The sequence below is a fragment of the Chiloscyllium plagiosum genome, chromosome 31, assembly GCF_004010195.1.
Source record: "Chiloscyllium plagiosum isolate BGI_BamShark_2017 chromosome 31, ASM401019v2, whole genome shotgun sequence".
Classification (NCBI taxonomy): domain Eukaryota; kingdom Metazoa; phylum Chordata; class Chondrichthyes; order Orectolobiformes; family Hemiscylliidae; genus Chiloscyllium; species Chiloscyllium plagiosum.
Window position 1 is genome coordinate 31,750,317 of NC_057740.1, and position 23,615 is coordinate 31,773,931.

Sequence of the window (23,615 nt, forward strand, 5' to 3'; positions counted from 1 at the left end):
TGTAATTGAATAGTTGGAGGCTTTCCCCACAGGGGACTGAGCAGAATCAGTTTTTGGGACATAGTATAAGCTCCTTTGCTTGATTTCCATGGCACTGGGGTCCTCAGTAGCCTAGTTCAGAATAACCATTCTTCCACTTGTCTGGGTGGAAGAGGGACATTCCAAAATGATTATTCATGGCCTGTTTCATAAAAATCAAAACTCAAAAATGGCCACTAAGCCAAAACTAATGAAGCTCATTTCCATATTAGATATGCAGTTGCCTGTGCCCAGGGCACAGATCCAATCCATTACCTTCAAGTCCAGAAAATTCACTTTTAAATTACCTCAGCAACAGTAACAAAGGACTTCCATCGTCAGGTAGCAACAAGGCAGGAAGGGCCATTCACAACTCAGGGGAACCATCGTCCAAGAGCTTCTGTCTGACCCTGGTAATGTCCAATTAATTTCAACGCCTCTTGTGGTCTCTTCCTGACTAAAGTACAGTTTAGTCTCAATATCACATGAAAACCACAAGGGTGGTCATGTGACTTCTGAGAGCTAATGTGTAAGATTCTGGTGTCTATTTTAAACACAAATTGCAAGATTTTTTCCAAGGAAAACTAAAGTTGTGATAAGCACGATGAGCCAAAGTGTCTCCTTATGCGATATTTAATTCTAGGCTTGGGTAGCTAAGTGAATAGACAGGAACGTGAAGAGGGATCCAACACACTGGAAATAGGTTTGCCCTTGGCACCTAACTGACCCCTGATAAATCAGGGAGCTGTGTCCTCGGAACGTTTTAATCCATAATCCGAATGTGCTGCTCCGCAACAAAATAAGTCCCAAACTTCTCCACGTTCATGCATTCCTGGCCAGATGACATGCAGATGCTCACAATGCCCCAAGAGTTACACGGAAGCGGTCATTTGGCTCATCTTCGTCCCATTCAAGCAGGATCCAAATTCTCATCATTGTGGCATTTAATTGTTCTTCATCCACTCCAATGTTTTGTTTACCCTCCTTATTTGTCCTTAGAATCCATAAAAAGAGTCAATCGTTCGACGAAAAGAAGAGTCCCAACATTAGCCAGCTTGCACTTAAAGGATTTGAAACTATAGCCTTTTGCTCCATCTTGGCCAGTACTATGGAATGCTTCAGGATAATGGAACACTTAGATGTTTTTTTTGGAAGCTGCCAACTGAACCCTAGAGTCATACAGCACAGAAACAGGCTGTTTGGTCCTATTCATCCATACTGATCATGTTTCCCAAACTAAAGCAGTCCCATTTGCCTGCATTTGGTCCATCACCCTCTAAATCTTTGATATTCATGAACCTGTCCAAACGCCTTTTTAATGTTGTTTTCGTACTTGCATCTGCCACTTCTTCCGGCAATTCATTCCATACACGTACCACCCTCCGAGTGAAAAAGTTGCCCCTCAGGTCCCTTTTAGATCTTTTTCCTCTCAGCTTAAAATTACACCCTTTAGTTTTGAACTCCCCTGCCTGGGGAAGAAGACCTTTGCTATTCAGCTTATCTATGCCCCTCATTAATTTATGAACTTGTATGAAGCCATTTCTCAAACGGCTATGTCCCAGTGGAGTAAAGTCCCAGCCTATCCAGCCTCTCCTTCCAACTCAAGCCCTCCAGTCCCAGTAACATCCTTGTAAATCTTTTCTGCACCCTTTCCAATTTAATAATATCTTTCCTATCCGGATTCCAAAATGTAGCTTCCCTGTGTGAGCTTTAATGTTTCTCCTTCCCATCTTCTGTCAGACCTATTGTTGGTCAGAGATCAAATCTGGCTCCCATTATAACTATTGATTTTGAATCCCATTTAAAACACTAGTGCTGATCTATTAAGCATATGTAGTCTGTAAAAGAAAGCAATCTTGCACACTGATCAAGCTAAACAGCAGCCAGAGGTTGAGCAATAGGCTATGTGCACTATTAATTCAAGCCAGCGAGAAGCTCGGAGAAAAAGACCCACCCAGACTCTGAAGGTTCCTGCTGACTAGAACCAAGCTGTCGCATAAGTGCACACAGTCTCCCATGGGAGTGGGCAAAGCATTCCTCCAAAATGACCTCAGCACAAAGCAATGTTATCCTGAGCCTAGTAAAAAGTCCACGTGCCAAAGTACACTTTGTGTAGGAACCCAGGATTGCACCACAAGGGGAAGCAAAATAAATCTGGCATATCAACCCCCATGAGCTGACAATGCTTGCAGTATTGGAGAGCTCAATTCAAATCAGGGAGGGGTGGGGGCAGAGGGGAAAACAGCATGGGCAAAACTATCAAGGAGTGATTTTTTGATTCTTAAGATGTCCAAACGAACAGCGAAGAACATTAAACAACAAAAACCAAACACCTCTGTGAAGCAACTGGAGAAGACAGGTCCAAGTAACCAGTAGAGTCAAGATTAGTGGGGTGGAAATGCAGAGATCAGGCAGTATCCAAGCAGCAGGAAAATTGACGTTTCGGGCAGGAGCCCTTCATGCAGTCCTCACTTTTGCCTCTCCAAGTAACCATTAGACGGATCACATTTACACAAAAAGGCATGATTATTATTGACCTAAATGTTTTATTAAAATTGGTATGGAAAATTTATAATGAAATGTTGAGACTTGGTGACTGAGGCTACATTACTACAGTTATTTGTAGCAGGATAGTCAGGAGACAGATGTGGGACAAAGAGGGGAGTCAGAGAATGGGAGAAAGCAGGAGGGTTAAGTTCAGCTGGACTGAAGAATCTTCAAGCCTGTCTCACTCATCTTTAGCGTGCACCCTCCTGAACTTTATAAGAATTGAAACAATGAATAAAACAAAAAAAAAGCAGTGATTTTTAAGTAACCTTTGAAGTCTAAAAGGAGGCATGGTGGCTCAGAGGCACTGTGCTTCACTGCCCCAGGGAACAAGTTCAATTCCACCCTCGGGCGACTGTGTGGAGTCTGCACATTCTCCCAGCATCTGCCTGGGCTTTCTCCAAGTGTTCCAGTTCCAACCCTAGTCCAAAGATGTGCAGGTTAGGTGGATCAGTCATGGGAAACACAGGGTTTATAGGGTAGGGTGGTGGGTCTAGGTCTGGGTGGGTGATCTTCAGGAGATCAGTGTGGACTCAATGGACCAAACAGCCTGCTTCTGTACTATGATTCCCCTAACTTGCCTCAGGTTAGGAATGCAGACATTATGATTACAAATCAGTGCCTGCCTAAGCAGCTGCTGCCAGTGAGGTAACGTCATGCTCTATTCATTACACAAAAGCCATCTACAAGAGAAAACAAGCAGGCAAGGTTACTGCTCTCTTTACTGGCCTTCAATGGTACACCCTTGTGGTTGACAAAATGATTGAAGGCTAGGCTTGGACCAACTACAAGTTCAATTTGCAAGATAGTCACTTGTAGATTTCCATAAGATGCTACCAGCACAGAGAAATCATCATAGGATGTAATTAATCCAACTGATCTGTGAAAAACATCGAGCACACACTAGTTGTAATGTGTGGGTCAAAAGAACAAGGTCCATGAACTTTTGAATAAACTAAGCTTGCAGATTGACAAGTGGTGGTAGCAGTGGTGACCAAGCGATGAATTACGATGAATATGGCACTTTTAAGACTCAGGATCCTTCTGCTCCATAGGTGTGTACTGATGTCTCTGAACAAGTTGATAACAAAATATCAAGACCTGGGTTTTTGGATCGTGCAAAGAGAGAAAGAGAGACCTGAATTTCTTCACTGCAGTGGCCGGGGTGCACGTTCCCCTCTGACATTATTTTGATTTAGTTTCTTCCTTTGTTTCTATACTTTTTCTTCACTTTTGTTATCATTGCATTGCCCCTGCTGGGCAAGGCTTTAAATCCGTTGCTTGGTTTAATTGGTCAATTGGTAGTGGGCTTACAGCCGAGGCTTCTGAGGGTGCTTGCGGCACTATGGTAATGCCCATACCTCTGAACCAAGAGGGCAAGATTCAAGACCCACCTTTACTGGACATGTGCCATTGTGCACAAATACACCAATTAAAATAATTGGGGGGGGGGGGGGGGGGGGGGGGGGTGGGGGGGGGGGGGTGAAGAGAAAGGTGGTGGCATACTGGTAATCTGACTGGACTGATCACTTGGACTCTTTTGCCTACCCCTCTCCCAGGCTATTAGTCTTTCAAAGAAAAGGTGGGTTCTTTGCCAATGGAGCTTGGCTTCCAGACAGGGACGGAAGGTGAAAAGTGGCATTTGTGATAAGCTAAAATTTATAATGAGCACTCGTGAATATCAGAGTCTTTTTATGTCTAACTCAACACATGGACATCAGTTTGTTAAACAGTAAGGACACCTCTGAAATGAGAGTATACTTCCAGGAAATGATGGTCCCCGACTATGAAAGGGCCATCATTGCACACAAAAATAAAATTAGCAACTCCTTCCCATATTGATTGCTTTCAAATGTTTTATTTTAAAAAGAAACATAACATTTAGGGCTTTTAATTTTTAAAAAATTGTTCAGTGAGTACAAGTCTACTAAAACCTGAGTACTTAAACTAAATTTACACTTCTCGGCAAAAGTGAGGATTGCAGATGCTGGAAATCAGAGTCGAGATTAGAGTGGTGCTGGAAAAACACAGCGGGTCAGGCAGCGTCCGAGGAGCAGGAAAATCAACATTTCGGGCAAAAGCCCTTCATCAGGGCTGAGCTTTATACTTTCCCATTTCACCAGCTATTACTTCAGCAAGAATCTTCAAAATGTATTTCAGTCGACTCTCGTTCACGTTCAACGCTGACCTTCCATTTCAGATGTGAATCTCATCACTCGATCTGTTCGATCAGCTTCCCTCCTCAAATTGTTATGGCTCCCCACGTGCTTGATCTGCCTCAAGGCTGTTAGTAACCTTCATGCTTCTGCAGTCAGCAAGGAAATGATGGGACTGCCTCAACCATACGCTTATACACAGTCACGGTTACTCTCGACATACTCCTGCAGGGCACAGCTGATCGTCACGTCAGGAACTCACTCACCCAGAGCTCAAAATGCCCACTTCGGCAATCACTCCTCCCTTCCCCAGCCCAGGAGTAGCATATCAAATGGCTTCACCTAGTGACAGTCAACAATTGAAGCAAAGCAAACTGAGGTCAGTCGACTCTCAAATTCCAACACATGACTCTGAAAGAATCCAAAGTGCCACTTGTTACAGCTTTGCATCGATCCCCATTTTAATTTTTCCAGTAATTTTATTCACATCATTTCCATTTTCAAAGGACACAAAGCATTGATTGCGGTCATCAATTTGCAGATGGATTTAAAACGGGCAACGTCAACAGGTTACATTGACATCACTTCATTCCCAGTGCAAATAATATATTGATTTAACTCTAGAGCTGCTGCAATCATAAACTCACAATGTAATGATCAAGACATCACCTTCCAACTGCTATCTCATTAGAAGCAATTCCAACAGGCCTTTGTGCACCCATCCTTTTGTCAATGCATATTAGTCAATTCTTGCAAGGCTCAGAGTTAGTTGACAAATAGAGGATTCTTAAAAAAATACAAGACATGGATGAAATGGGGTATACTTCAGAGACTCACTTAGAAGTGGGACTCGTTAGCCTCAGCCTGCAACTACCTCATTACAGTCGACAGCTGACACAGACAAAATATTCATCGAGATGTGTTTAATGCTGCATGTTAAGAGAGAAAACCGACAACTGGAGATGCAGGGACAGAGGGCATCCAGTATTTCAGCATTGGACAAGCAACAGTCCCCTTTTAATAGAGGGCTTAGTTCCTTTGAAAATAAATGGTTGCTGTTCTAACAGACACAAGACACGAGTGTTAAAATCCAAAGTGTTATTTGGTCAATTAAGAGGTACAATTGTGAAGGTTACATTTTGCAAGTCCATCAGGAGGCTTAACATCACTGATATATTGCTCCTGACCTCAACACATTTCTGGCCAAGGACTTGGCTACTGATCCCTATGCAGCTGCAGCATGCTTTAAATATTTCTCATCAACCTGTTCAGTGGTGTTATGATACACCCTTCAAGCAGATAGGACTTGAACCCAGGCATCCTGGTCCAGAGGTGGGGACACTACCACTATAAGATAGCCTATTGCAAAAAAAAATCTTTCCTTTATATGCTCAGAACTGTTATCAGGCACAGCCAAGCAAATTTCTCCCACCAAAGTCAGTGACTTTTTAAAACCCCTGTTTTTAAAAAAAAAATTGTGGAGCTCAACTCAAAATGTTTACTGATCAGCCGATTCAGAAACGTTATGACAGGTCTCTGGGGCTGGTAGCAAGATCAGAGGTAGGTCCCCACCACAGCATCACACAAGCCCTCTCTCTGCAAGAAATGACAACCCTATTTTCTAATCAACCTGCTCAGCAATGTTATGACATTCTTTTGGAACAGGTAGGACTTGAACCTGGGCTCTCTTGATTCAAAAAAAGGTAGAGATATGACCACCGCACCACAACAGCCCTTCTTCAAAGTGTTTTAAAGGGGAGGCAGGCGGAAATAAACAAAAAAAGAGGGAGAAAGAAAAATCAGCCTTATCTGTGATAATGCCCATAGATGAATGGTCTACTAACAGAATCAAAAGCATCAAAAAGGAAAAATGAGGGAGGTTTGGGGTTAAAACCAAGAGAGAGAAAGAGAAACATTATTAATATTTCGGAGTCAGATCCAGTACGAAACCTCCCCTCCGCAAATAATTCTCTCAATCTTAGACCTGCATAAAAATGACCACATTTGGGCTGGTTTAAGTATAGCAATGTGGTATTAAAATGCATATCCACAAGGTTCCTGCCATGAAACTTTGATCATAAAGGTCGAGGGATATGGATAAAGTCAGTTAACGTTACACTGGATTGTGCAGCCTGAACTCTTACTCAGGCCACTACGTTTGACAGTGAACCCACCCCAATTTGACCATAATGGTGCAAACCTGATTCACTAATTACACATTCAAACCAGTGCAACGTACTTCTAATTGTTCTTTCTTTGGAAATAGGCCTGTGACAAAATGCCATCAGGCCTATTTCGCAAATTTGTGCAATTTGCTATGCTGGGGCAGAGGGACTGCTCACACTGAAACCCAATACATTACATGTACAATTTACATTCATCATCCCAGGTTAGCCCACTATCAGTGACAGAGCAAGAAACCAATGTACAACATTAAACCTTTCCAAACACCATGCCCATTTGCAAGTTTTAACAATACAATTGTACAGCTTTGTAGGTTTCTGGTTCAAACGGACAGACAACAAAACATCCAGCACTGTACTGGACTGAAATCCCATTGACAAATAGCCAAGTCTAAACATTTCAGCGTGAGGATGCGCCCAATACATTAAACCTTTCCATTGAATTGGTATTCTAAACATTTTCAACTGTAATCACGTCCTAGATCACAGCTTGAATGCCTCATCCCAGTGGAAATAGGAGCAATCAGTCATGATTCTATTTAATGCATTGGGTCAATTTTGTCTAGAAATTCACTCCTGTCTCATCTCAGATTTAATTTTCAATTTACTGTTCTTGAAAATCACACTTAGTTTGTACTGATGTGGAAGTGAACACTATTTTTTGCTTACCCTTTAATCTTCACCACTCAACACTAAATGTATTGCCCCACTTCCCATCACCAGATGGTATGAAAAAAAAGCGAGATGTCCTCTCATTTGAGGGACAGCGGGGGCCCAGGGTGGGAGGAGAGCAAGTTTCAAAAAGGCGTTCACAGTCTTTAGAAAGTGTGCGAAAATTAATGTAACCACAAGTCCCATGATTTATCTCAGTGCAGCGATGGAAAGGTATATAGCATGATTTTGTTTTGACAAAAGTTTACTTTTGATTAACAGCATATGAATAGCTTACAACCCTCTGTTTTTATATTGTGAAAGAATAATTTGTAAACATCTGCTATCAGAATTACCTCAGCAACTGTACAAACTGCAATCAAAATGGTGACCTCTGAGCTGACTTAACAAGGTCAGTAAAACAACTGTGAAAGCACGTAGTCAGATTTAAATGGTCAGCTATCCTCCTTTGCACCATTTCTTGGCATCTTAACTAGCCTCCATGATTTCCAGATTCTATCATCTGCTTCTTTTCCCAAACCTAGGAAACAACTTTCAAATGGTTCTCCCTGCGTCGATAATTGAGAGTCTTTGAGTCGGTAACTTTGCTTGAATACCGAGCTGTAGGCAATTCCACCATTCATTAGGTCATTGAGGGAGCATGTCAACTAAAAAATGCCTCCACTCGACACAATGCTGAAGTCAAATATAAACAAACAAACAACTCAAATGATGCTCTAGTCAATGTCTTCACTGCCCTACTTACACAGAGTCACAGTCACACTGCACGAAAACAGAACCATTGGTCAAACTAGTTCACGCCGACCATAGTCTCAAATGAAACCAGCCTCACTTGCCCACTCCTGGCCCATATTCCTCAAAACCTTTCCTATTCATGTACTTATCCAAAAAAAGTGTTCTAAACATTGTAATTGTACCCACATCCATCACTTCCTCAGGAAGTTCATTCCACACATGAAGCTCATTAAAAAATTCACCCCTCATCATTTTTTAAAAAAATCTCTCTCTCACCTTAATGTGGCCCCTAGTCTTGAAATCCCCCATCCTACAGCAAAGACAACTACCGTTAGTTCTAATTATACCTCTCCTCATTATTTTATAAGCTTCTAAATGTTCCAAGAATGCATTTCACTACTAGTTGACCCTTTGCATGAAGTCGTTCAGGAATCTGATATTTGTCTGTCATCAGTTCAGCTGTTTGAGAGCAGGATTTTCCTTTATAAAATTCATCTACTGTTTCACCTGCTGTAATTGCTCCAAATCAGCCAACTCCTTTCAGATCCAAAAGCCTCTCGTGGTTCTCATTTTATATCATGAAACCAAGCCGGTCCCATGGCTCTTCTGAACATTAAACTTCAAGATCCAGAGGTAATTTGCTTATAGCCCCGAGAAGGCTATCTGGATAGAACACAGATAGAACACCGGGTGCTGACATTAGACCTAGAGACTAACTGCACCATATGCAGACACAGTAGTGGAGCACTGTATTTGCCAGCAGAGTAATGGAAAACAACATGTACACTATAGATTAGACATCAGATTCAACATCAACAGTACATCATGTACTCTTAGGTTCATGAAAAAAGATTTCCATTTTGCGACTGAGTGATTCCTTCTCATGAGCAGTGTGACCAACACGGTGTTCCTACCTAAGGCTATTTTCCAAAATAATGAGAGGGGAAAAGAATAAATCAGTAGTGAATTTGCCACAGCAGAATCCACTTCACAAAAGGTCATGACCTCAAAAGATGATAACAAACATTACAGCACACTTGGGATTTTCCTCCTGTCCTGCCCCACATCCCCAGGTATAAACCACAACAGTCAAGGCATTTAAACTAACAAGTGCACTGCACTGTTTCGTGAAGACACAACAGGCATTCAATAATTGCAAGTCTTCCATTCGGAGTGAGCTTGTCCACTAGATTCCATTGGGATGCAAATTCACATCCATTAGAAATTACATTTCAATACCTCAAACTCATTTCAAACAAGAGACTTCTGTCTCAAGTCGTAGTTCAACCTGCAGAGATAAATCAGGTGCTAACCCATTGCACCACTGGTTAGGGAGCTGTAAAGTTGTATTGTGCTTGTTCTTTGACCACACAATTAAGTAACAAGACAAACAACCCCACAATGCAATCTTTCAATTCAGCTGGGTTTTGAATTTGCACAGAATAGAAACAAAGGGCGCAGACTCCCTGGAGTGATAATACACTCTTCAATTGCCAAGAGATTTACTAAAAGCACAACAGTTTCCTCACAGTTATTATTCCCATGCCGTATTCTATCCATCTCTTTTAGACTATAACATTGGAGGCAATTTTTGCTGATTGTTTCATTTAATCTACTGATTTAGATAAATGCCATATCGAAGTAAACTTTAATGCAACTGAGTAGCTTTGAGTAGATATGGTTTATAGTACTAATGTAAGGTGAGGAAAGTTCAATTTGACCCCAATCACAATAGTGATACAACATGCTGATTTTTGAGAATTCTCGGGAAATAAAAACATTTAAATGTGTAATTTCCAACCTTGCCCCAATACAAATTTGCCGCTTATTTTGCCCCAAGGAAAGGAACACCAGCTGTATTATCATTATTTGGAGGTGCCGGTGTTGGACTGGGGTGTACAAAGTTAAACATCACAACAACAGGTTATAGTCCAACAGGTTTAATTGGAAGCACACTAGCTTTCGGAGTGACGCTCCTTCATCAGGTGATAGTGCCACAACTCCACATTTTAACAGTGGGGCTACAGAGCTCAGAAGGACAAAATGAAAGCAATCAAGCCTATTCAAATGCAGGGGCTAACCGTTACACTAAACACTCCTCTTTAGCCCTTAGAGAGAGACTGGTTCACATTTGGAATTTCCTTGTTTCTATGAGTGTTTTAGCATCTCGTGTATAACATTCTTCTCAGACTAAATGAAAAATGCCAGCTGTTCCTGGTTCACAATCCAATTCGGTTTTTAAAAAGAAATGAAAGAAATAGGTATTTCCAAAAGTTGAAATTGATTTCATTTTTGGTCATGCATTCAGAAGCCAAGAATAAATGTGAATAGTAGTTAAATGAAGTATCAGTTGGTCAGTAACATTCATAAGTAGACCATTGTTCTCTCAATATTACATTAATTTTATTCACCGATAGGTCAAAATATTAACAAGCAATTGAAGTTTCTAGGGATTTATTGCCCATATATACATTCACTCAAAATGAGTTTACAACTCATTCAGCTGCCCAGATTTATTTTTGTCTAGGGTTAATTCATTCAAAAACTCATTTTTAAACTAGACTATTTCTCCAAGTGTTGCTTCCACAAGAAGTCACGCATTAGTTTACAAGAATAGGAGTGTTTTGCCATAAAAGTCACATTGGATTCTGCTACTAAAAGTGGTAACCTTGTTGTATCTCAAAATCCAGTCACTGGGAAGGGAACATAGCCTTGGGTTAATCAGAGCTTAACTTGTTTGGCAAGGAACACTGCAGATTGGAAACATTAAATGTCAGGCTCCAGACACAAGAGCCCAGTATTAAGTGAGCAGCCTTTTAAAAACAAATCGTTTTAAGTTTAACAAAATATTAACACTTTGGAGTAAGGCAGACATATTTAAATGCTACCCAGTGGGAAAGGTGGAGGAATCTGTAACACTGCACTGCAGAGAGAGAGGACATCAAAACATAGGCTCTTCAACCAAACATCTACTTTGTAGATGTCAGACTCAATCTTACAGCATATTTTTACTCTCCTTTTGCTTGAATGTTTTCAGATGGAAACCCCAAATCCTTTCATGCAACAGCAAGTTCCATGTGTGCCATTTCTTTCTTAGTTTTGCCTGCTCTTGCTCCACAAAGGGATTTACCTTTCATTAGAGTATGCCTCGGGGTAGGCGCCCCCACATAGCATTAATTAGTAAGCCTCAACAATGAGCTCTTCAGATTTAAACTGTTAGGGTGTTCCCTGAAGACAGTAGCAGCGCACTTCTTATCAAAAGTCGGCGAATATGAAACTCTGCGCATGCACATTACTCAATACCTTGGTTTGGTGTGAAATCTACAATCTGCCTGCAGTGAAGCTCACCTTTCCATTCTAGGGGGTGGGTGGTTTCAGGATGGGGTAAAGGTAACACTGAAGTGCACCATGATTCACAGTCCAGGACTGACAAGTACAGTTGCTTTTCAAATCAGCCTGCTCAAATCTATTAGTGCCAAGTCTGTGTGATTATAATCATCCTCTGGTGCTCACTGCACCTAAAATCCTCTTCACCCACTGGTGGATGGGAAAGTCCAAGTTCCTCCTGATAGGAGATATTTCTCTCTGTTACTGCACCTGGTCTAGTGGAGGATAGGGTTACATTCACAAGGACTGGTAATCAGTCATCACTGAACTGGAGTTGACCACACAGGAATGAGAATATACTTTGAAATTAATAATGTGTAAATGTATATCAATGGGTTTGGTATGACGTCATTAGAGGGCCACATGGATGCAATCAATTTTTAAGGCCATTGGATCTAAGGCAGAAGTAAAGAACAACTTTGGTTTCATTACACAGATTGCTCAGTCCCATCTTAGTCTTTTCTGTAACCTTTTAGAAGCAGTGATGGTTGCTTAGAGTATGGTCAAGGATCATTCCAAGACAGGTGGGAGTCAGGATCACATCCACTGCCTACAGAAGGTACTTTGGGTATTGTTCCTTGCAATTTCCAAGTTGGAATGCAGAGATGACAGACTTAGCTGGGCTGCGCTCCAGTCTTCAATTATTGAAATATTCAGCTTCTGTCAGTTTCATGTGGTTTGCACATCCTTGAAAGATTTTGATCATGCCATAAGGGGATATTGCCAGCGTAAATAAGCTGCTGTCATTGCACTGGACATCTTCCTAATGTACATGTTAAAAAGGGTACCAGGACTATTGTTGAGTATTCTTGCGCTGCTAACTTTGATTCAAAAATCTCTCTCTGTTGGCCAGACATGTCCACAGCACCCAAAGTAATTTGGCATTTTGTGGAAACAGCAAGGACAACTTGAGCATCGGCCCATGATGAAGCATCAAATCACATCCAGGTGAATTTCAGAAGCACTCATATTTCCCAAAACATCAGCCTAAAATACCTCTAACTGTAAATTTTTATGTGCAATAAGGCTGTCATATTTGCCAACATGACCTTAATATTTCATCACATGAAACACCTCACAATGCTGTGCAGACAAGGAACTGGTCAATATGAAAGAAAGTGTATCTCATATGGTACTTTCTCCACTCTCTTCCCCCCACCTCCATCAAAGCCTTAAATAACATGGACTTTAGATGGAATCAATAATGACTGTCTAAAAAGCAATATTCCAGGAGACGCTCAAGGCAATCCTCTGGACTCTGAACTAAAAACATTATTCAACTTCTTTCATTTATGATAGTCATCATAGCATAGAGACTTTGAGTTGCTCAGAGATCTGGATTTAAATCCAGAGCACAGAGAAGATATTAAACTCCAGCACAGCTATTGACCAATTTAACAGGTCCACCCATCAAATACTTCAGAACCTTTCATTTTGAGCATCTTGGTCATCCATACCATTGCTGCTGAAATTAACAGTCACTAATTCCTCCAATACAAAATCATTGGATATTTTAAGACAAAACAGTACAACAGCAAACAAAAGAGCTTTTAGTTGTGACTCTGGTGGAAAGCATAGTTAATTCGGGTTACCAATTTGATTTCCAATCTTTGGTAAATTAGCAGATTTTAGGCAAGATGAAAGTGGGAGCGCAATAAGGATGCAACAAACAAACAGCCTGTGCCTCTGCACGAAGAGGAAGAAAAAGAAACAAGAGTTTCTACCCTTAATCGCTACCTATTCAAGCGTGATGTTAACCACAGGTCTGGTCATGGATGAGGAGGTGTCAGGGTTTGATACAAACCATACTACCCACGTGCATCTGATATTCACCTCAACTTTGCACTCTAAAACAGCCTGATGCATTTGTGGCATTGCACGTGAAAAACAACACAAAATTTGATAATCCAAATTCAGTATTGTACCAGGCCTTTCACACAGGGAAATGAACAGCAGTGAACAAATGACTAACAGAAAGGGACAGTTATATATACAGTATTTAAAGGTTAAGAATCTCACAACACCAGGTTATAGTCAAAAAGGTTTAATTGGAAGCACTAGCTTTCGGAGCATCGCTCCTTCATCACGTGGTTTGAGCAGTGCTCCGAAAGCTAGTGTGCTTCAAATTAAACCGGTTGGACTATAACCTGGTGCGCGATTTATAACTTTGTACACCCCAGTCCAACACCAGCATCTCCAAATTGTATTTAAAGGTGAGATGGATAGATTTTTAAACAATAGGGGAAATCAAGAAATATGGGGAAAGGGCAGGAAAGTGGATGAGAGGAAAATGTTGAAAACATCCATGATCTTACTGAATGATACCGCAAGCTTAAAGGGCTGAATGGCCTACTGCTGTTCACACTCCTTATGCTGCTGTAGGAAAAAAAAGCAACACTGACATTGTAAACGTTTTCCAACATAACTATCATGCAAACACACTTCGGTCTAACCCCTTGCATGTAGCTTTTGATGCACTCAGTAAATTGAAGTAGGAGCTATAATAAGGCCTCTCGCATAATATTATCCTGTATTGATCTGACCCTTCAGTACTGTCAAAACAAAATGATTACCAGGATTTATCAAACTGGTGAATAATGCATCAAAATATCAACTTTTGAATGCAAACATGAAAAGTTTTGATTTGGAGATGCCGCTGTTAGACTGGGGTGTACAATGTTAAAAATCACACAACACCAAGTTATAGTCCAACAGATTGATTTGAAAGCACTAGCTTTCGAGGCACTGCCTTTTCGTCAGGTAGTTGTACATCCTAAAAAAATGCAACTTTTAGGATGCATCTTTGTTTAATATATTATAACTACATGACACTGTAACCCTTTTGCTATATATGCTGTCTCTTCTGGCCCTGCTCCACAACCAACTGGTGTAGTGTGATTTTTAACTATGAAAATTTTGAACAACTTCCAAAAAGTAAGTTTCAAAGTCACCATCTCATTTATGCCACAGAAAGTAGCTGCAACAATAGCACAAATCTAATCTACAGAACATGGTCTGACATTTATCAAACAGCATTAAAGCATCTTCTCGATGCTTGAACTACAGTTAGAAAACAATACCTCAGTACTTCACAGAGAATCACCATGGCTCAATTAGGTTTAACAGAAAAGAGTCATGATGCTCATGGCCACTTTAAATCTCAGCCCAAAGCTAACCTGCCTTCAAGAAGTCTGCACCTTCACCTCACCAGTATTCAGGTAGGAAGAACAACCGATTTACTAATAATCATGGCGGCATCATGAGCAACTATCGAGAGATCCATCAACTGATTTGCTCTTTCCACTTCTGGATTGATGGAGAATGTCCAGCAATTGAACAATAGTGTTGTTCGGATCTAGTGAGCTTCACACAGACCAAACAGAGGCATATATTGGAAACAATATGCTTCTGTGCTATTACAAACTACTGAAAAGTGGTTTGAGATAGAAACAGAACCAACATCCAGTCCAGTCCGAATCTTCATGAAGTCACATTGGACTGGAAATGTTAACTCTCTTTCTCCACAGATGCTGAAGTTCTCCAGCACTTCCTGGTTGCGTTTCACATTTCCATCAAAAGTATTTTGCTTGCATGTTATTGCTTCTCTGGTCCATGGCCCCTGGCATGTTTGATTAGCTCAAATTGTGACACGAGGCTATGCTGGTTTACAAGTATCAGTTTACCATTTGTGTCTTATCCAAGATAAAGGTCTTCACTGATGACGGATGTTGTCGCAGCTAAACCAAATCTAGTTGCTTTCCAGGAGGTCAGAAAATAGCGATCAAAAATAAGGACCATCCCAGGCATTTCAGCCTCTCTCTCCAAGGGCCGTAGACAGCCAAGTGTAACACTCCTGTCACAGCCACAGAGGAGATAGGTACACTGGAAACTGCACCTGGAACTATCTTGGTCAATATGGTATTGCACTGATCAATGAACAAAACCTGCAGCATTTCCTTGTTTCTGTGCTGGCACATAATGGAACTGGGTTGGATGCAAGCCTGTGATGAGCTGTGTCGACTGGGAATGAGTTGTTGTTGGCTTTCACAGCCCTGAACTGGCTGGCACCAAGTCCACCTTTGCACATGTGGATGGGCTGACAGGAGACCTGCACCTAGGCTGAAGCTGCTGCATCAGAACCACTCTGGAATGCAAAGCCCAGCTAGAGATTGAAACCTTTCATTTTATTGGCATTTGATCAGTGCCAATAACTACTCGGTCCAATTTGAGTTCCATGTGTGCTGCCAGTTCATTTCAAAGAGCATAGAGGGGAGATCAAACCAATTCAAAGACTGATCTTAAAGCATAGTTTTTAATGTCAAAGTGATATTTCATAGTTTGACACTATAAAATTAAACTCAAACCCAGAGTCTCACATGCACTCTATCAAAACAGAAGCTGTTGTTAATCTAAAGCTTCACATTTTAGAATTGCATTACATTCATTCCAGAACTGATTGCCATCGATTCTGCATACTCAAAAATATGACGTTTCCTGTTCGTCAGCATTGAATTCTGCACAATTGTATAAAACCTTCTGCCCACACATATCTAGACGAAATATTTGAGGTACAGCAGTGAGATTATAAAACAATGAGGTGGGAGGAGTTATTAAGTGTCTATTGTAGAATGGGAGCTGCAACATAAAATGCAAGATGTTTCAGGACACAGCACTATGAAATGTTACCAATCCCTACAGTATTCATGCTGCTCATGATCGGGTGTGACAATGAGCAGCCAGGTTGTCACACCAGCCTCTCTGCAACATGTCAATAGGCAGCTGAGATCCCCCAGTCCACTCCACATAAAACTGGATACAACAGCTCCACCTGCAAATTCACATACAAAGGCTGCAATTTAGGCTCTGAAGTAACAGACAGGTGAACAACTAAATGATTCCTTAAGCCACAAACCGACCAGGGGGTGCTTTGAAAGCTGAATGGTCACAGGATGATATCAGACAGCTATAGAGAAAAACATCTACCTAGTTTTGTAGAATACAGGCATTAATTGGTCTTCAACATGAGCAACGGCGAAAATTTCAGGAAAAATTGCACTCCTTTATGCACAAAACAAAGCTGATATTTCAATATTGCGCCTTGAAACCCAAGAATATTCTTCTGACAGCAATGGCTCAAATACCAGCACTACCACCTGGACACAACTTTCAGGTGAGGCAAAAGTGAGGACTGCAGATGAGAGTCTAGATTAGAGTGGTGCTGGAAAAGCACAGCCGGTCAGGCATCATCTGAGGAGCAGGAAAATTGACGTTTCAGGCAAAAGCCCTTAAACTTTCAGGGAGAGCATAAGCACTAAATATTGACAAGCTGCTCAAACAAAGCACATTCAAATCTTGCCTCGTTTATATTCCTTACTGGGTAAAGATCCACAATCACCTGGTCATTTTTCTTTTCCTCTCCCAAAACCTGGAGCCCCAATCACTGAAAGATTCCAACTCTTCAACAACTGCCTTAACTGAGATGAAAGACACTCCAGTCACTGATAAATTCAACTCATTATTTATGTATTTGCCTCAAAGCCAATGACCTTGCTTGCAGTGAGTAAAAAGCACCTGTTTTGGCAAAGTCAAAACAATTCTTTCCCAAATCATTCTCAAAACAAAATCTTCACACAAGTCGTGGATACACAATTTGACTTTTACCAGCAAGCCTCTCAGGTGGTGTCCTAGGCCAGAAGGGCAACCAGAATATCCTTTTCCCACCCACAAACCCTGCCTCGAGAACGTGCATTGCTTCACAATGAATGCTGCAGTGAACAGTACAGTTAAACGCCATTCAAGAAACATACCTATTGATCGGGAGAATATTCCAGTCAGTATGGCTCATTGCATTTTTACATTAACAGCTTGACACATGCAGCATTTTCCATCTCAGTGGGAAAGAGGCAAACAACAAAAAAAAACAAGCAACCAGTCTGATGGAAACCTTCCAATCAACTTCGACCAGTTCTGCAGCGGAATGTTCAAAGCTGCCACAGTGATAATCCAGCATCACTTCCATGTGATGCATCTGTAAATTGTATTATAGCATGACACAACTGAGAAGATTTAAAGTGTTTGAATGTCTTGTGTGGGGTGGGTGGAATGAATAGATATTAATACGGTTCCAAAAAACCTTGCTAGTTGGATTATCTGGAGTTGCACAACAGACTTGTGGCTGATTTTAATTGCCCTGGTAAACTCCTTCCAGACCTTTTCTGGAAGATTACGGGTTTATTTCTCAGTCTGAATTGAACTGTCTGATCTCGAGCTAGATGGGTAGAAGGGTGCTAATTGGCCTCAGTGCCCCTGGAAGAAGGGAATTAGCCAGGGATCCCATTCTCAATTGCAAGTTAAATGACCTTTGCACATGGGTCACACTGGCTGAGGCTAGGATCAATATCATGACTGCAATATCACCCACGGGTGAATAGACTGCTGACACACACGGTCAATATCCCACTTGAACCTTGCACCCATGGAATAGCAAAGCAGCAAGGAACTAACCCACTGGCTGGTGGAAACATGTTCTTCCCTTTCCCTACCTAACACCCTGGAGAACAGGCAAGACTTGATTGCCAAAATCTATACCTTGCTTTCTCAGACAGGATTTACCAGTAGGTGGTCAAATGTTCAGCTCAGGTCCACTTAGGTGAATAGATGTTTGGGCAAAGGGATTTGACAATGTTTGGAAGCTTGTTCTGTCATCCAGTTATGAAGGCCACATACTGGTTTGAATGTAGCATTTCGCTTTACAAATGATCATTTCTAAGCTGGCTCTCTGATCTGGCTCAATCAAAGCATCTGTGTCCCCAAAGCTGGAACTAAACACAGCCAATATTCCCATTCTGGAGGGCTCATATTGAAAAGGTAGCAAGTGTCAATACTGGATGTGGATGGATCCAACTAAGACAGCTCTTTAACCCTGAGTAAGCAAAGATTGCTGGTATTCATAGTCTTCATCCAGGGTACACATTACTAATCATGGAAATTCAAATCAGCACGCAGCAGTATCCTCAGAACTGACAGAGAAGTACTTTTTCACCTCTTAAACTGGAAGGGTGGCAGGAAGTAGAAATCAAGGAGGACCACACCCAGCCAATAGCACCTCCTGGTGACTGAATCATAAACAACATTGATAATGAGCACAGGTTAGATACTTCCACATAGTTCATGGGTAACTGCATATGCCAGAGGCTTATGGCAAAGGGGAACTACCACCTTCTGGTCCTCACAAATGCCTCTCTCGCACTTAGAGAGAGTAGATCTGTTGCCCTGCGTGGATCTCATTCATTCATCATAAGGTGGTGCCAAACCCAACATCCATTAGAAGGGTGGACTGTTGACTGAAGTTCCACTGCCAGATCATTCCATATCCCTGACCAGTAAATACACAGTCTGGCCAACTATAGAATTACCCAAGCAAAAACAAAAACAGTGCCCGGATTGAACATCTCCACTCACACAGAGAGAATGAGTTGAGAGGAAAAGATTACGCAGAGACGTGTAGACTGATACCCCAACATGCGTCAGCATTTCCAAAAGGTGAGGCGAGAAAATTAGAGGAAGTACAATTCGATAGATTAAGTGTTGTGCGTACAGTGTATTTTTTTTTAAAATAGTCCTTCCACCCAATTTAATTGTCACTCATACTGCTCGTGGGCACCGGGAAAAGGCGAACCGGGCAAGATCACCAAATACAGATTGCACTAAGAAACCTTTCTGATCCAGTGCTCTCTGATCAGTCGGGAGTGAGCTTGATTTTAAGCAGCATCGGTTGAGGGACGATTTATAATTGAAGCCTGTAAAATGTTGCAAACACAAAATGGAAACTGGATGTGATCTAAAAATAGGTTAAAGGTCATTTCTAAGAGTAACGCAACTCATGGTTAACCTGAAGTGGCCTTAAAAAAAACTTCTGCGCATCAAAAAAAAATGACAATCATATTGTGGACACAATCCCACCTCCATGTTTAATTCCACAAATTGAGACATATTTACAAATAGCTAATGTACTTTGTTTTTTCAGTATGCGGAAAGTAACAGTTAATTCAAACGTTACTAAGGCCCACGTACAGATTAAAATGTAGTGGCAATGACAAACCAGAAACAAAAGATGCCAAGCGAGTGCCAGGGCATTATACAAACAAGACAAGGTACATGCACATTTCCCTTTTAAAATTATAGCAGGAAGCATGCAGCTTAATGCTATCGAACTTATTTTTTTTTAACGATCAGGGATCGAAATAAAATAAAACGTTTTCAGCTACACCTCAATTTAATAATGAAATAAAGAAGTGAACAGAAGCCAATGCTTGATTTAAAACACACACCTAGGGAATGATAAGTACAGCTTGGAAAGGCTCGGGAAACTGCAGCGAGGGTCACTCAGGCAGGATTCAGAGCCGGGGTCAGTTTCACTTCAGTATTTTCGGTTACGGGGGGGGGGGGGGGGGTGAAATTAACTCGCTGAAATTGAAACGTGCGCTCCAGACACGAAGTCACTTACCGACTGCCTGGCTTGCGGATACATCGCCCCCTTTCTTCTCCCCCCTCTCTCTTGCAAACGTAGGTTTTCCCCAATTTCTTTTGAAATGAAACAGCCTCCCTTGAAATCCAAGAACAAAACACACGAGGGGAAAAAAAAATCCTGCGTACGGACGGAGGGTAAAACAAAGCCAGATGAGCTGTTTCCGCCGACACTTTCCGCACGGATTTTGGTTGTGTCTGGGATTTATTTTGTATCTTTCATAATGCAGTCACGATACATTGTACCCCGTCGGTTTCTTTTCTTCAAAAGACGGCGATGATATGAGTCGCTGTGTTTAGCGCTGAGACATCTCGGTGCATTGCTCAGTCTGCATCCTTTTTGCTTAATCCCTCCTTGCTTTGTTTTTTTTAACCCCACCACCACCTTCCTTCTCCCTGACTTTTATATTCTTTCAAGGGGGAGGGAGATGAGACTGTCTTTGCTGCCTTCTGTTTTGCCTGCCTCCGTCCTCCTCTGTTGGGATACAAATGTTGCCGAACGCAACAGCGGGGCGACACTGTAACAAATTGACCGAAGGCGAGAATGTAACGTCGGAGCGCCAGCCCCCATAGGGCGGAATGAGTGAGACACTCGCCATGTGATGCGGAAGTGGAGCCGCTACCCAGGGCCATTTTTAATCATTTCCCCCTAACATTTTCTTTCAGAAAAAAAACAGATCTCCTATGAAAAAGTCTCCCATTAAACGCACATTTTAATCCATTCCCTGGAAAAAATATGTTTTTTTCCCCCTCAATTCATTTGCAGATGTCATTGTTTCGTCAGTCTTGCTTCATAAATGGTAGAAGGGGTGTTTACATTTTAAAATATATATATATTTCACGCAAATTGTGTGTGATTTGGGACATGGATGTAACATTGCCAGGATATATGCAAAAATAGCGGATAACCCAGAGAGAGAAAAGTGAGAAGCCTTGTGGAAGGTTGGAGACCACATCAATCAGGGCGGCTTATTTTCTGTCGGTAATCCCACCCATCATGTTTGCTAGATTTCACTTCGCCAACGCCACATTGTCAGGACAGACGGTGTCAACACATGCTAATGTGGGGGAGGGATATCTCAGTTTGTTTAACAGGTTCCAAATTAGCCTCATACTGTCCCGGAGCTGTCTCCCGCGTGGGCGGAAACGACAGCTCCACTCACGGAAGGCACAGAGAGAGGCGAAGGGGTGGATAGGGGAGTGGCTTAGATAGAGGCTGAAAGATGCGTCGAATAGCGAACAGAATTAAATTAGGCACGAGTTAATTATATAGGTCAGCAATGAGTGCAAAGCAAGACTTGTCCTCATCAAAGCACGGGGTCAGGAGTAGACTATCCAGCTTGCTTCAATATGCAATTGACTCAACTCACCTACCTTGGCTCCAAATCCCTGATTTCATTTTGAAAAAATCCTTTGATCTCAAATTTGATCATTTCAATTGACACCCAGCAGTCTTTTGGGGAGAGATCAGCAGATTTCTGGGTTTCCCGATTTCGTCCCTATATGCCTTTTTCAATGTATCTACTCTAGTGAATATTATGAACTGAAAACAAAAATTGCTGGAGATCACGGCGGGTCAGGCAGCATCCACAGAGAGAAAGCAAGCTAGAGTCATCTGGACTCATTTTTTGTTCTCAGTACAGATTCCAGCATCTGCAGTAATTTGCTCCTACTAGTGAATCTCTAATAGTTTTAAATACCTCATTTAGCTCACCCTTCAACTTGCGAAAGTTGTTGAAAGAGAAATCAAGGTTTTGCAATTCATAATTTCATCCTTAATGACTGCACATCTTTCAATGCAGTTACGGGAAAAACAAGCAAAAAAATGCCTTTAATGCTTTTGTTTTGATAATTCAAACTTTGTGTCCTTTAAGTTGATTCTTAATACCTCAGTATTCCGCACATGCCAAGTCCCACCACTTTGGATAAAGATGCAAACGATTCAGGCTGATACTTCAATGTGGTGTTGAGGGAGTGTGACATTATTAGATTTCTGTCTTTCAGAAAAGAAGTTGAACGATCTTTCTCTCTGAGATGAATGTAAAAATTCCCAATCGAAGAAGAGCTGTCAAGTTGGTCCTATTAATCACTCAACCGATTTTTTTGTCCTAATTTCATTATTGTTTGTGAGATCTTGTTTGCAAATTCATAGAATCCCAACAGTGTGGAAACAGGCCCAGCAAGCTCACACCGACCCTCCGAAGAGTAACCCACCCAGTAACCTACATATCCCTGAACGCTATGGGCAATTTAGCATGGCCAATTCACCTGACCTGCACATCTTTGGATTTTGGGAAGAAACCGGAGCACCCGGAGGAAACCCACACAGGCATGGGGAGGATGTGCAAACTCCATGCAGTCGCCCGAGGCTGGAATCAAACCCGGGTCCCTGGCACTGTGAGGCAGCAGTGCTAACCACTGAGCCACCATGCTGCATTTCTAACATTCGTTTCAATAAAGTTTTTGTCATTGTGTCGCCATAGTCTTGCCAGACCATAGGGGCTGCTCTCATTTGAGAGAATTGACAGTGGTGATTTAATCTAAGGGCCAGCAGACCTTGGGCAAGGGAAGAGGTTGAGAAGGAGAGTCCTTCATGGTAACTTCAAACCGGTGATAGGAGTTGAACTCACACCATTGTCATCACACTGCTCAGTCAACCAACAATCGAGGTAACTAAGCTAAACCAATTCCCTCAATAAAGTATTTCATTGGTTGTACAGCGGTTGTAGACATCGCAAAGTTGATAGCATTATACGTCTTCTCTTTCTATACAAAACGAGAAATATGACTTTATCTTCTTAGTGAGATCAAAGTTCAATGAGTTTATAACAGTGTGAACCTGAGCTGAGCTTACTGCCTTGTAATTATTCCAATATATCTCATTTTATTATACTCGTGCCTTTCATGTATTGATGTAGCTATGTCCAACTGCTGCTAGTATGGTGGGCTGCTGCATAAACAGGTACAATGTCATGAAATGGTTATGGCCGATATTGCCAATGTGGCAAGATGGTTCCAAAGTGCAGGCCAATCAGAATGCCTGCATTTTTATCCTGAAATTGAATTTGATAACTGGAACTTGATCAATGAATCAGAAATTCAAGATGCTGTTTTTTTTTGATGTATTATGGTTCTTTATTTTTATGGCATTGGATCGGGGAGACTTTCTTTTGGAAACCAATGGGATTCAAACGGCACAGACACTTAAATTAATCAGAAAGAACACTCATAGATACAAAGAAAAGATAAAGACTGCAAATTTTGATTTGTTTTTGTGTTCGTTTTGTTGGAGATGGGTACCATGGAAGATATTACTGTCCAGAATCCCTCACGTTGATATGCAGTGACAATGACAGTTAAGGCTAAGGTGCAACTTATCAATGTATTTTGA

At 41.5% G+C, this 23,615-nt stretch overlaps 1 protein-coding gene across 2 annotated transcripts in view; it reads right to left on the reverse strand.

Moving 5' to 3' along the window:
- Window positions 1-20,808, reverse strand: part of LOC122565382 (TLE family member 5-like) — a 125,909-nt gene extending 105,101 nt beyond the window's left edge. The window contains exon 1 of one of the 2 annotated variants that reach the window (XM_043721309.1): window positions 20,205-20,808. In XM_043721309.1, the coding sequence (XP_043577244.1) occupies window positions 20,205-20,228 (24 nt within the window). In that variant the 5' untranslated portion in view covers window positions 20,229-20,808. The remainder of the gene's footprint in view (window positions 1-20,204) is intronic. The other variant, XM_043721308.1, reaches the window with a different exon arrangement.
- Between the last annotated feature and the right edge of the window lie 2,807 nt (window positions 20,809-23,615).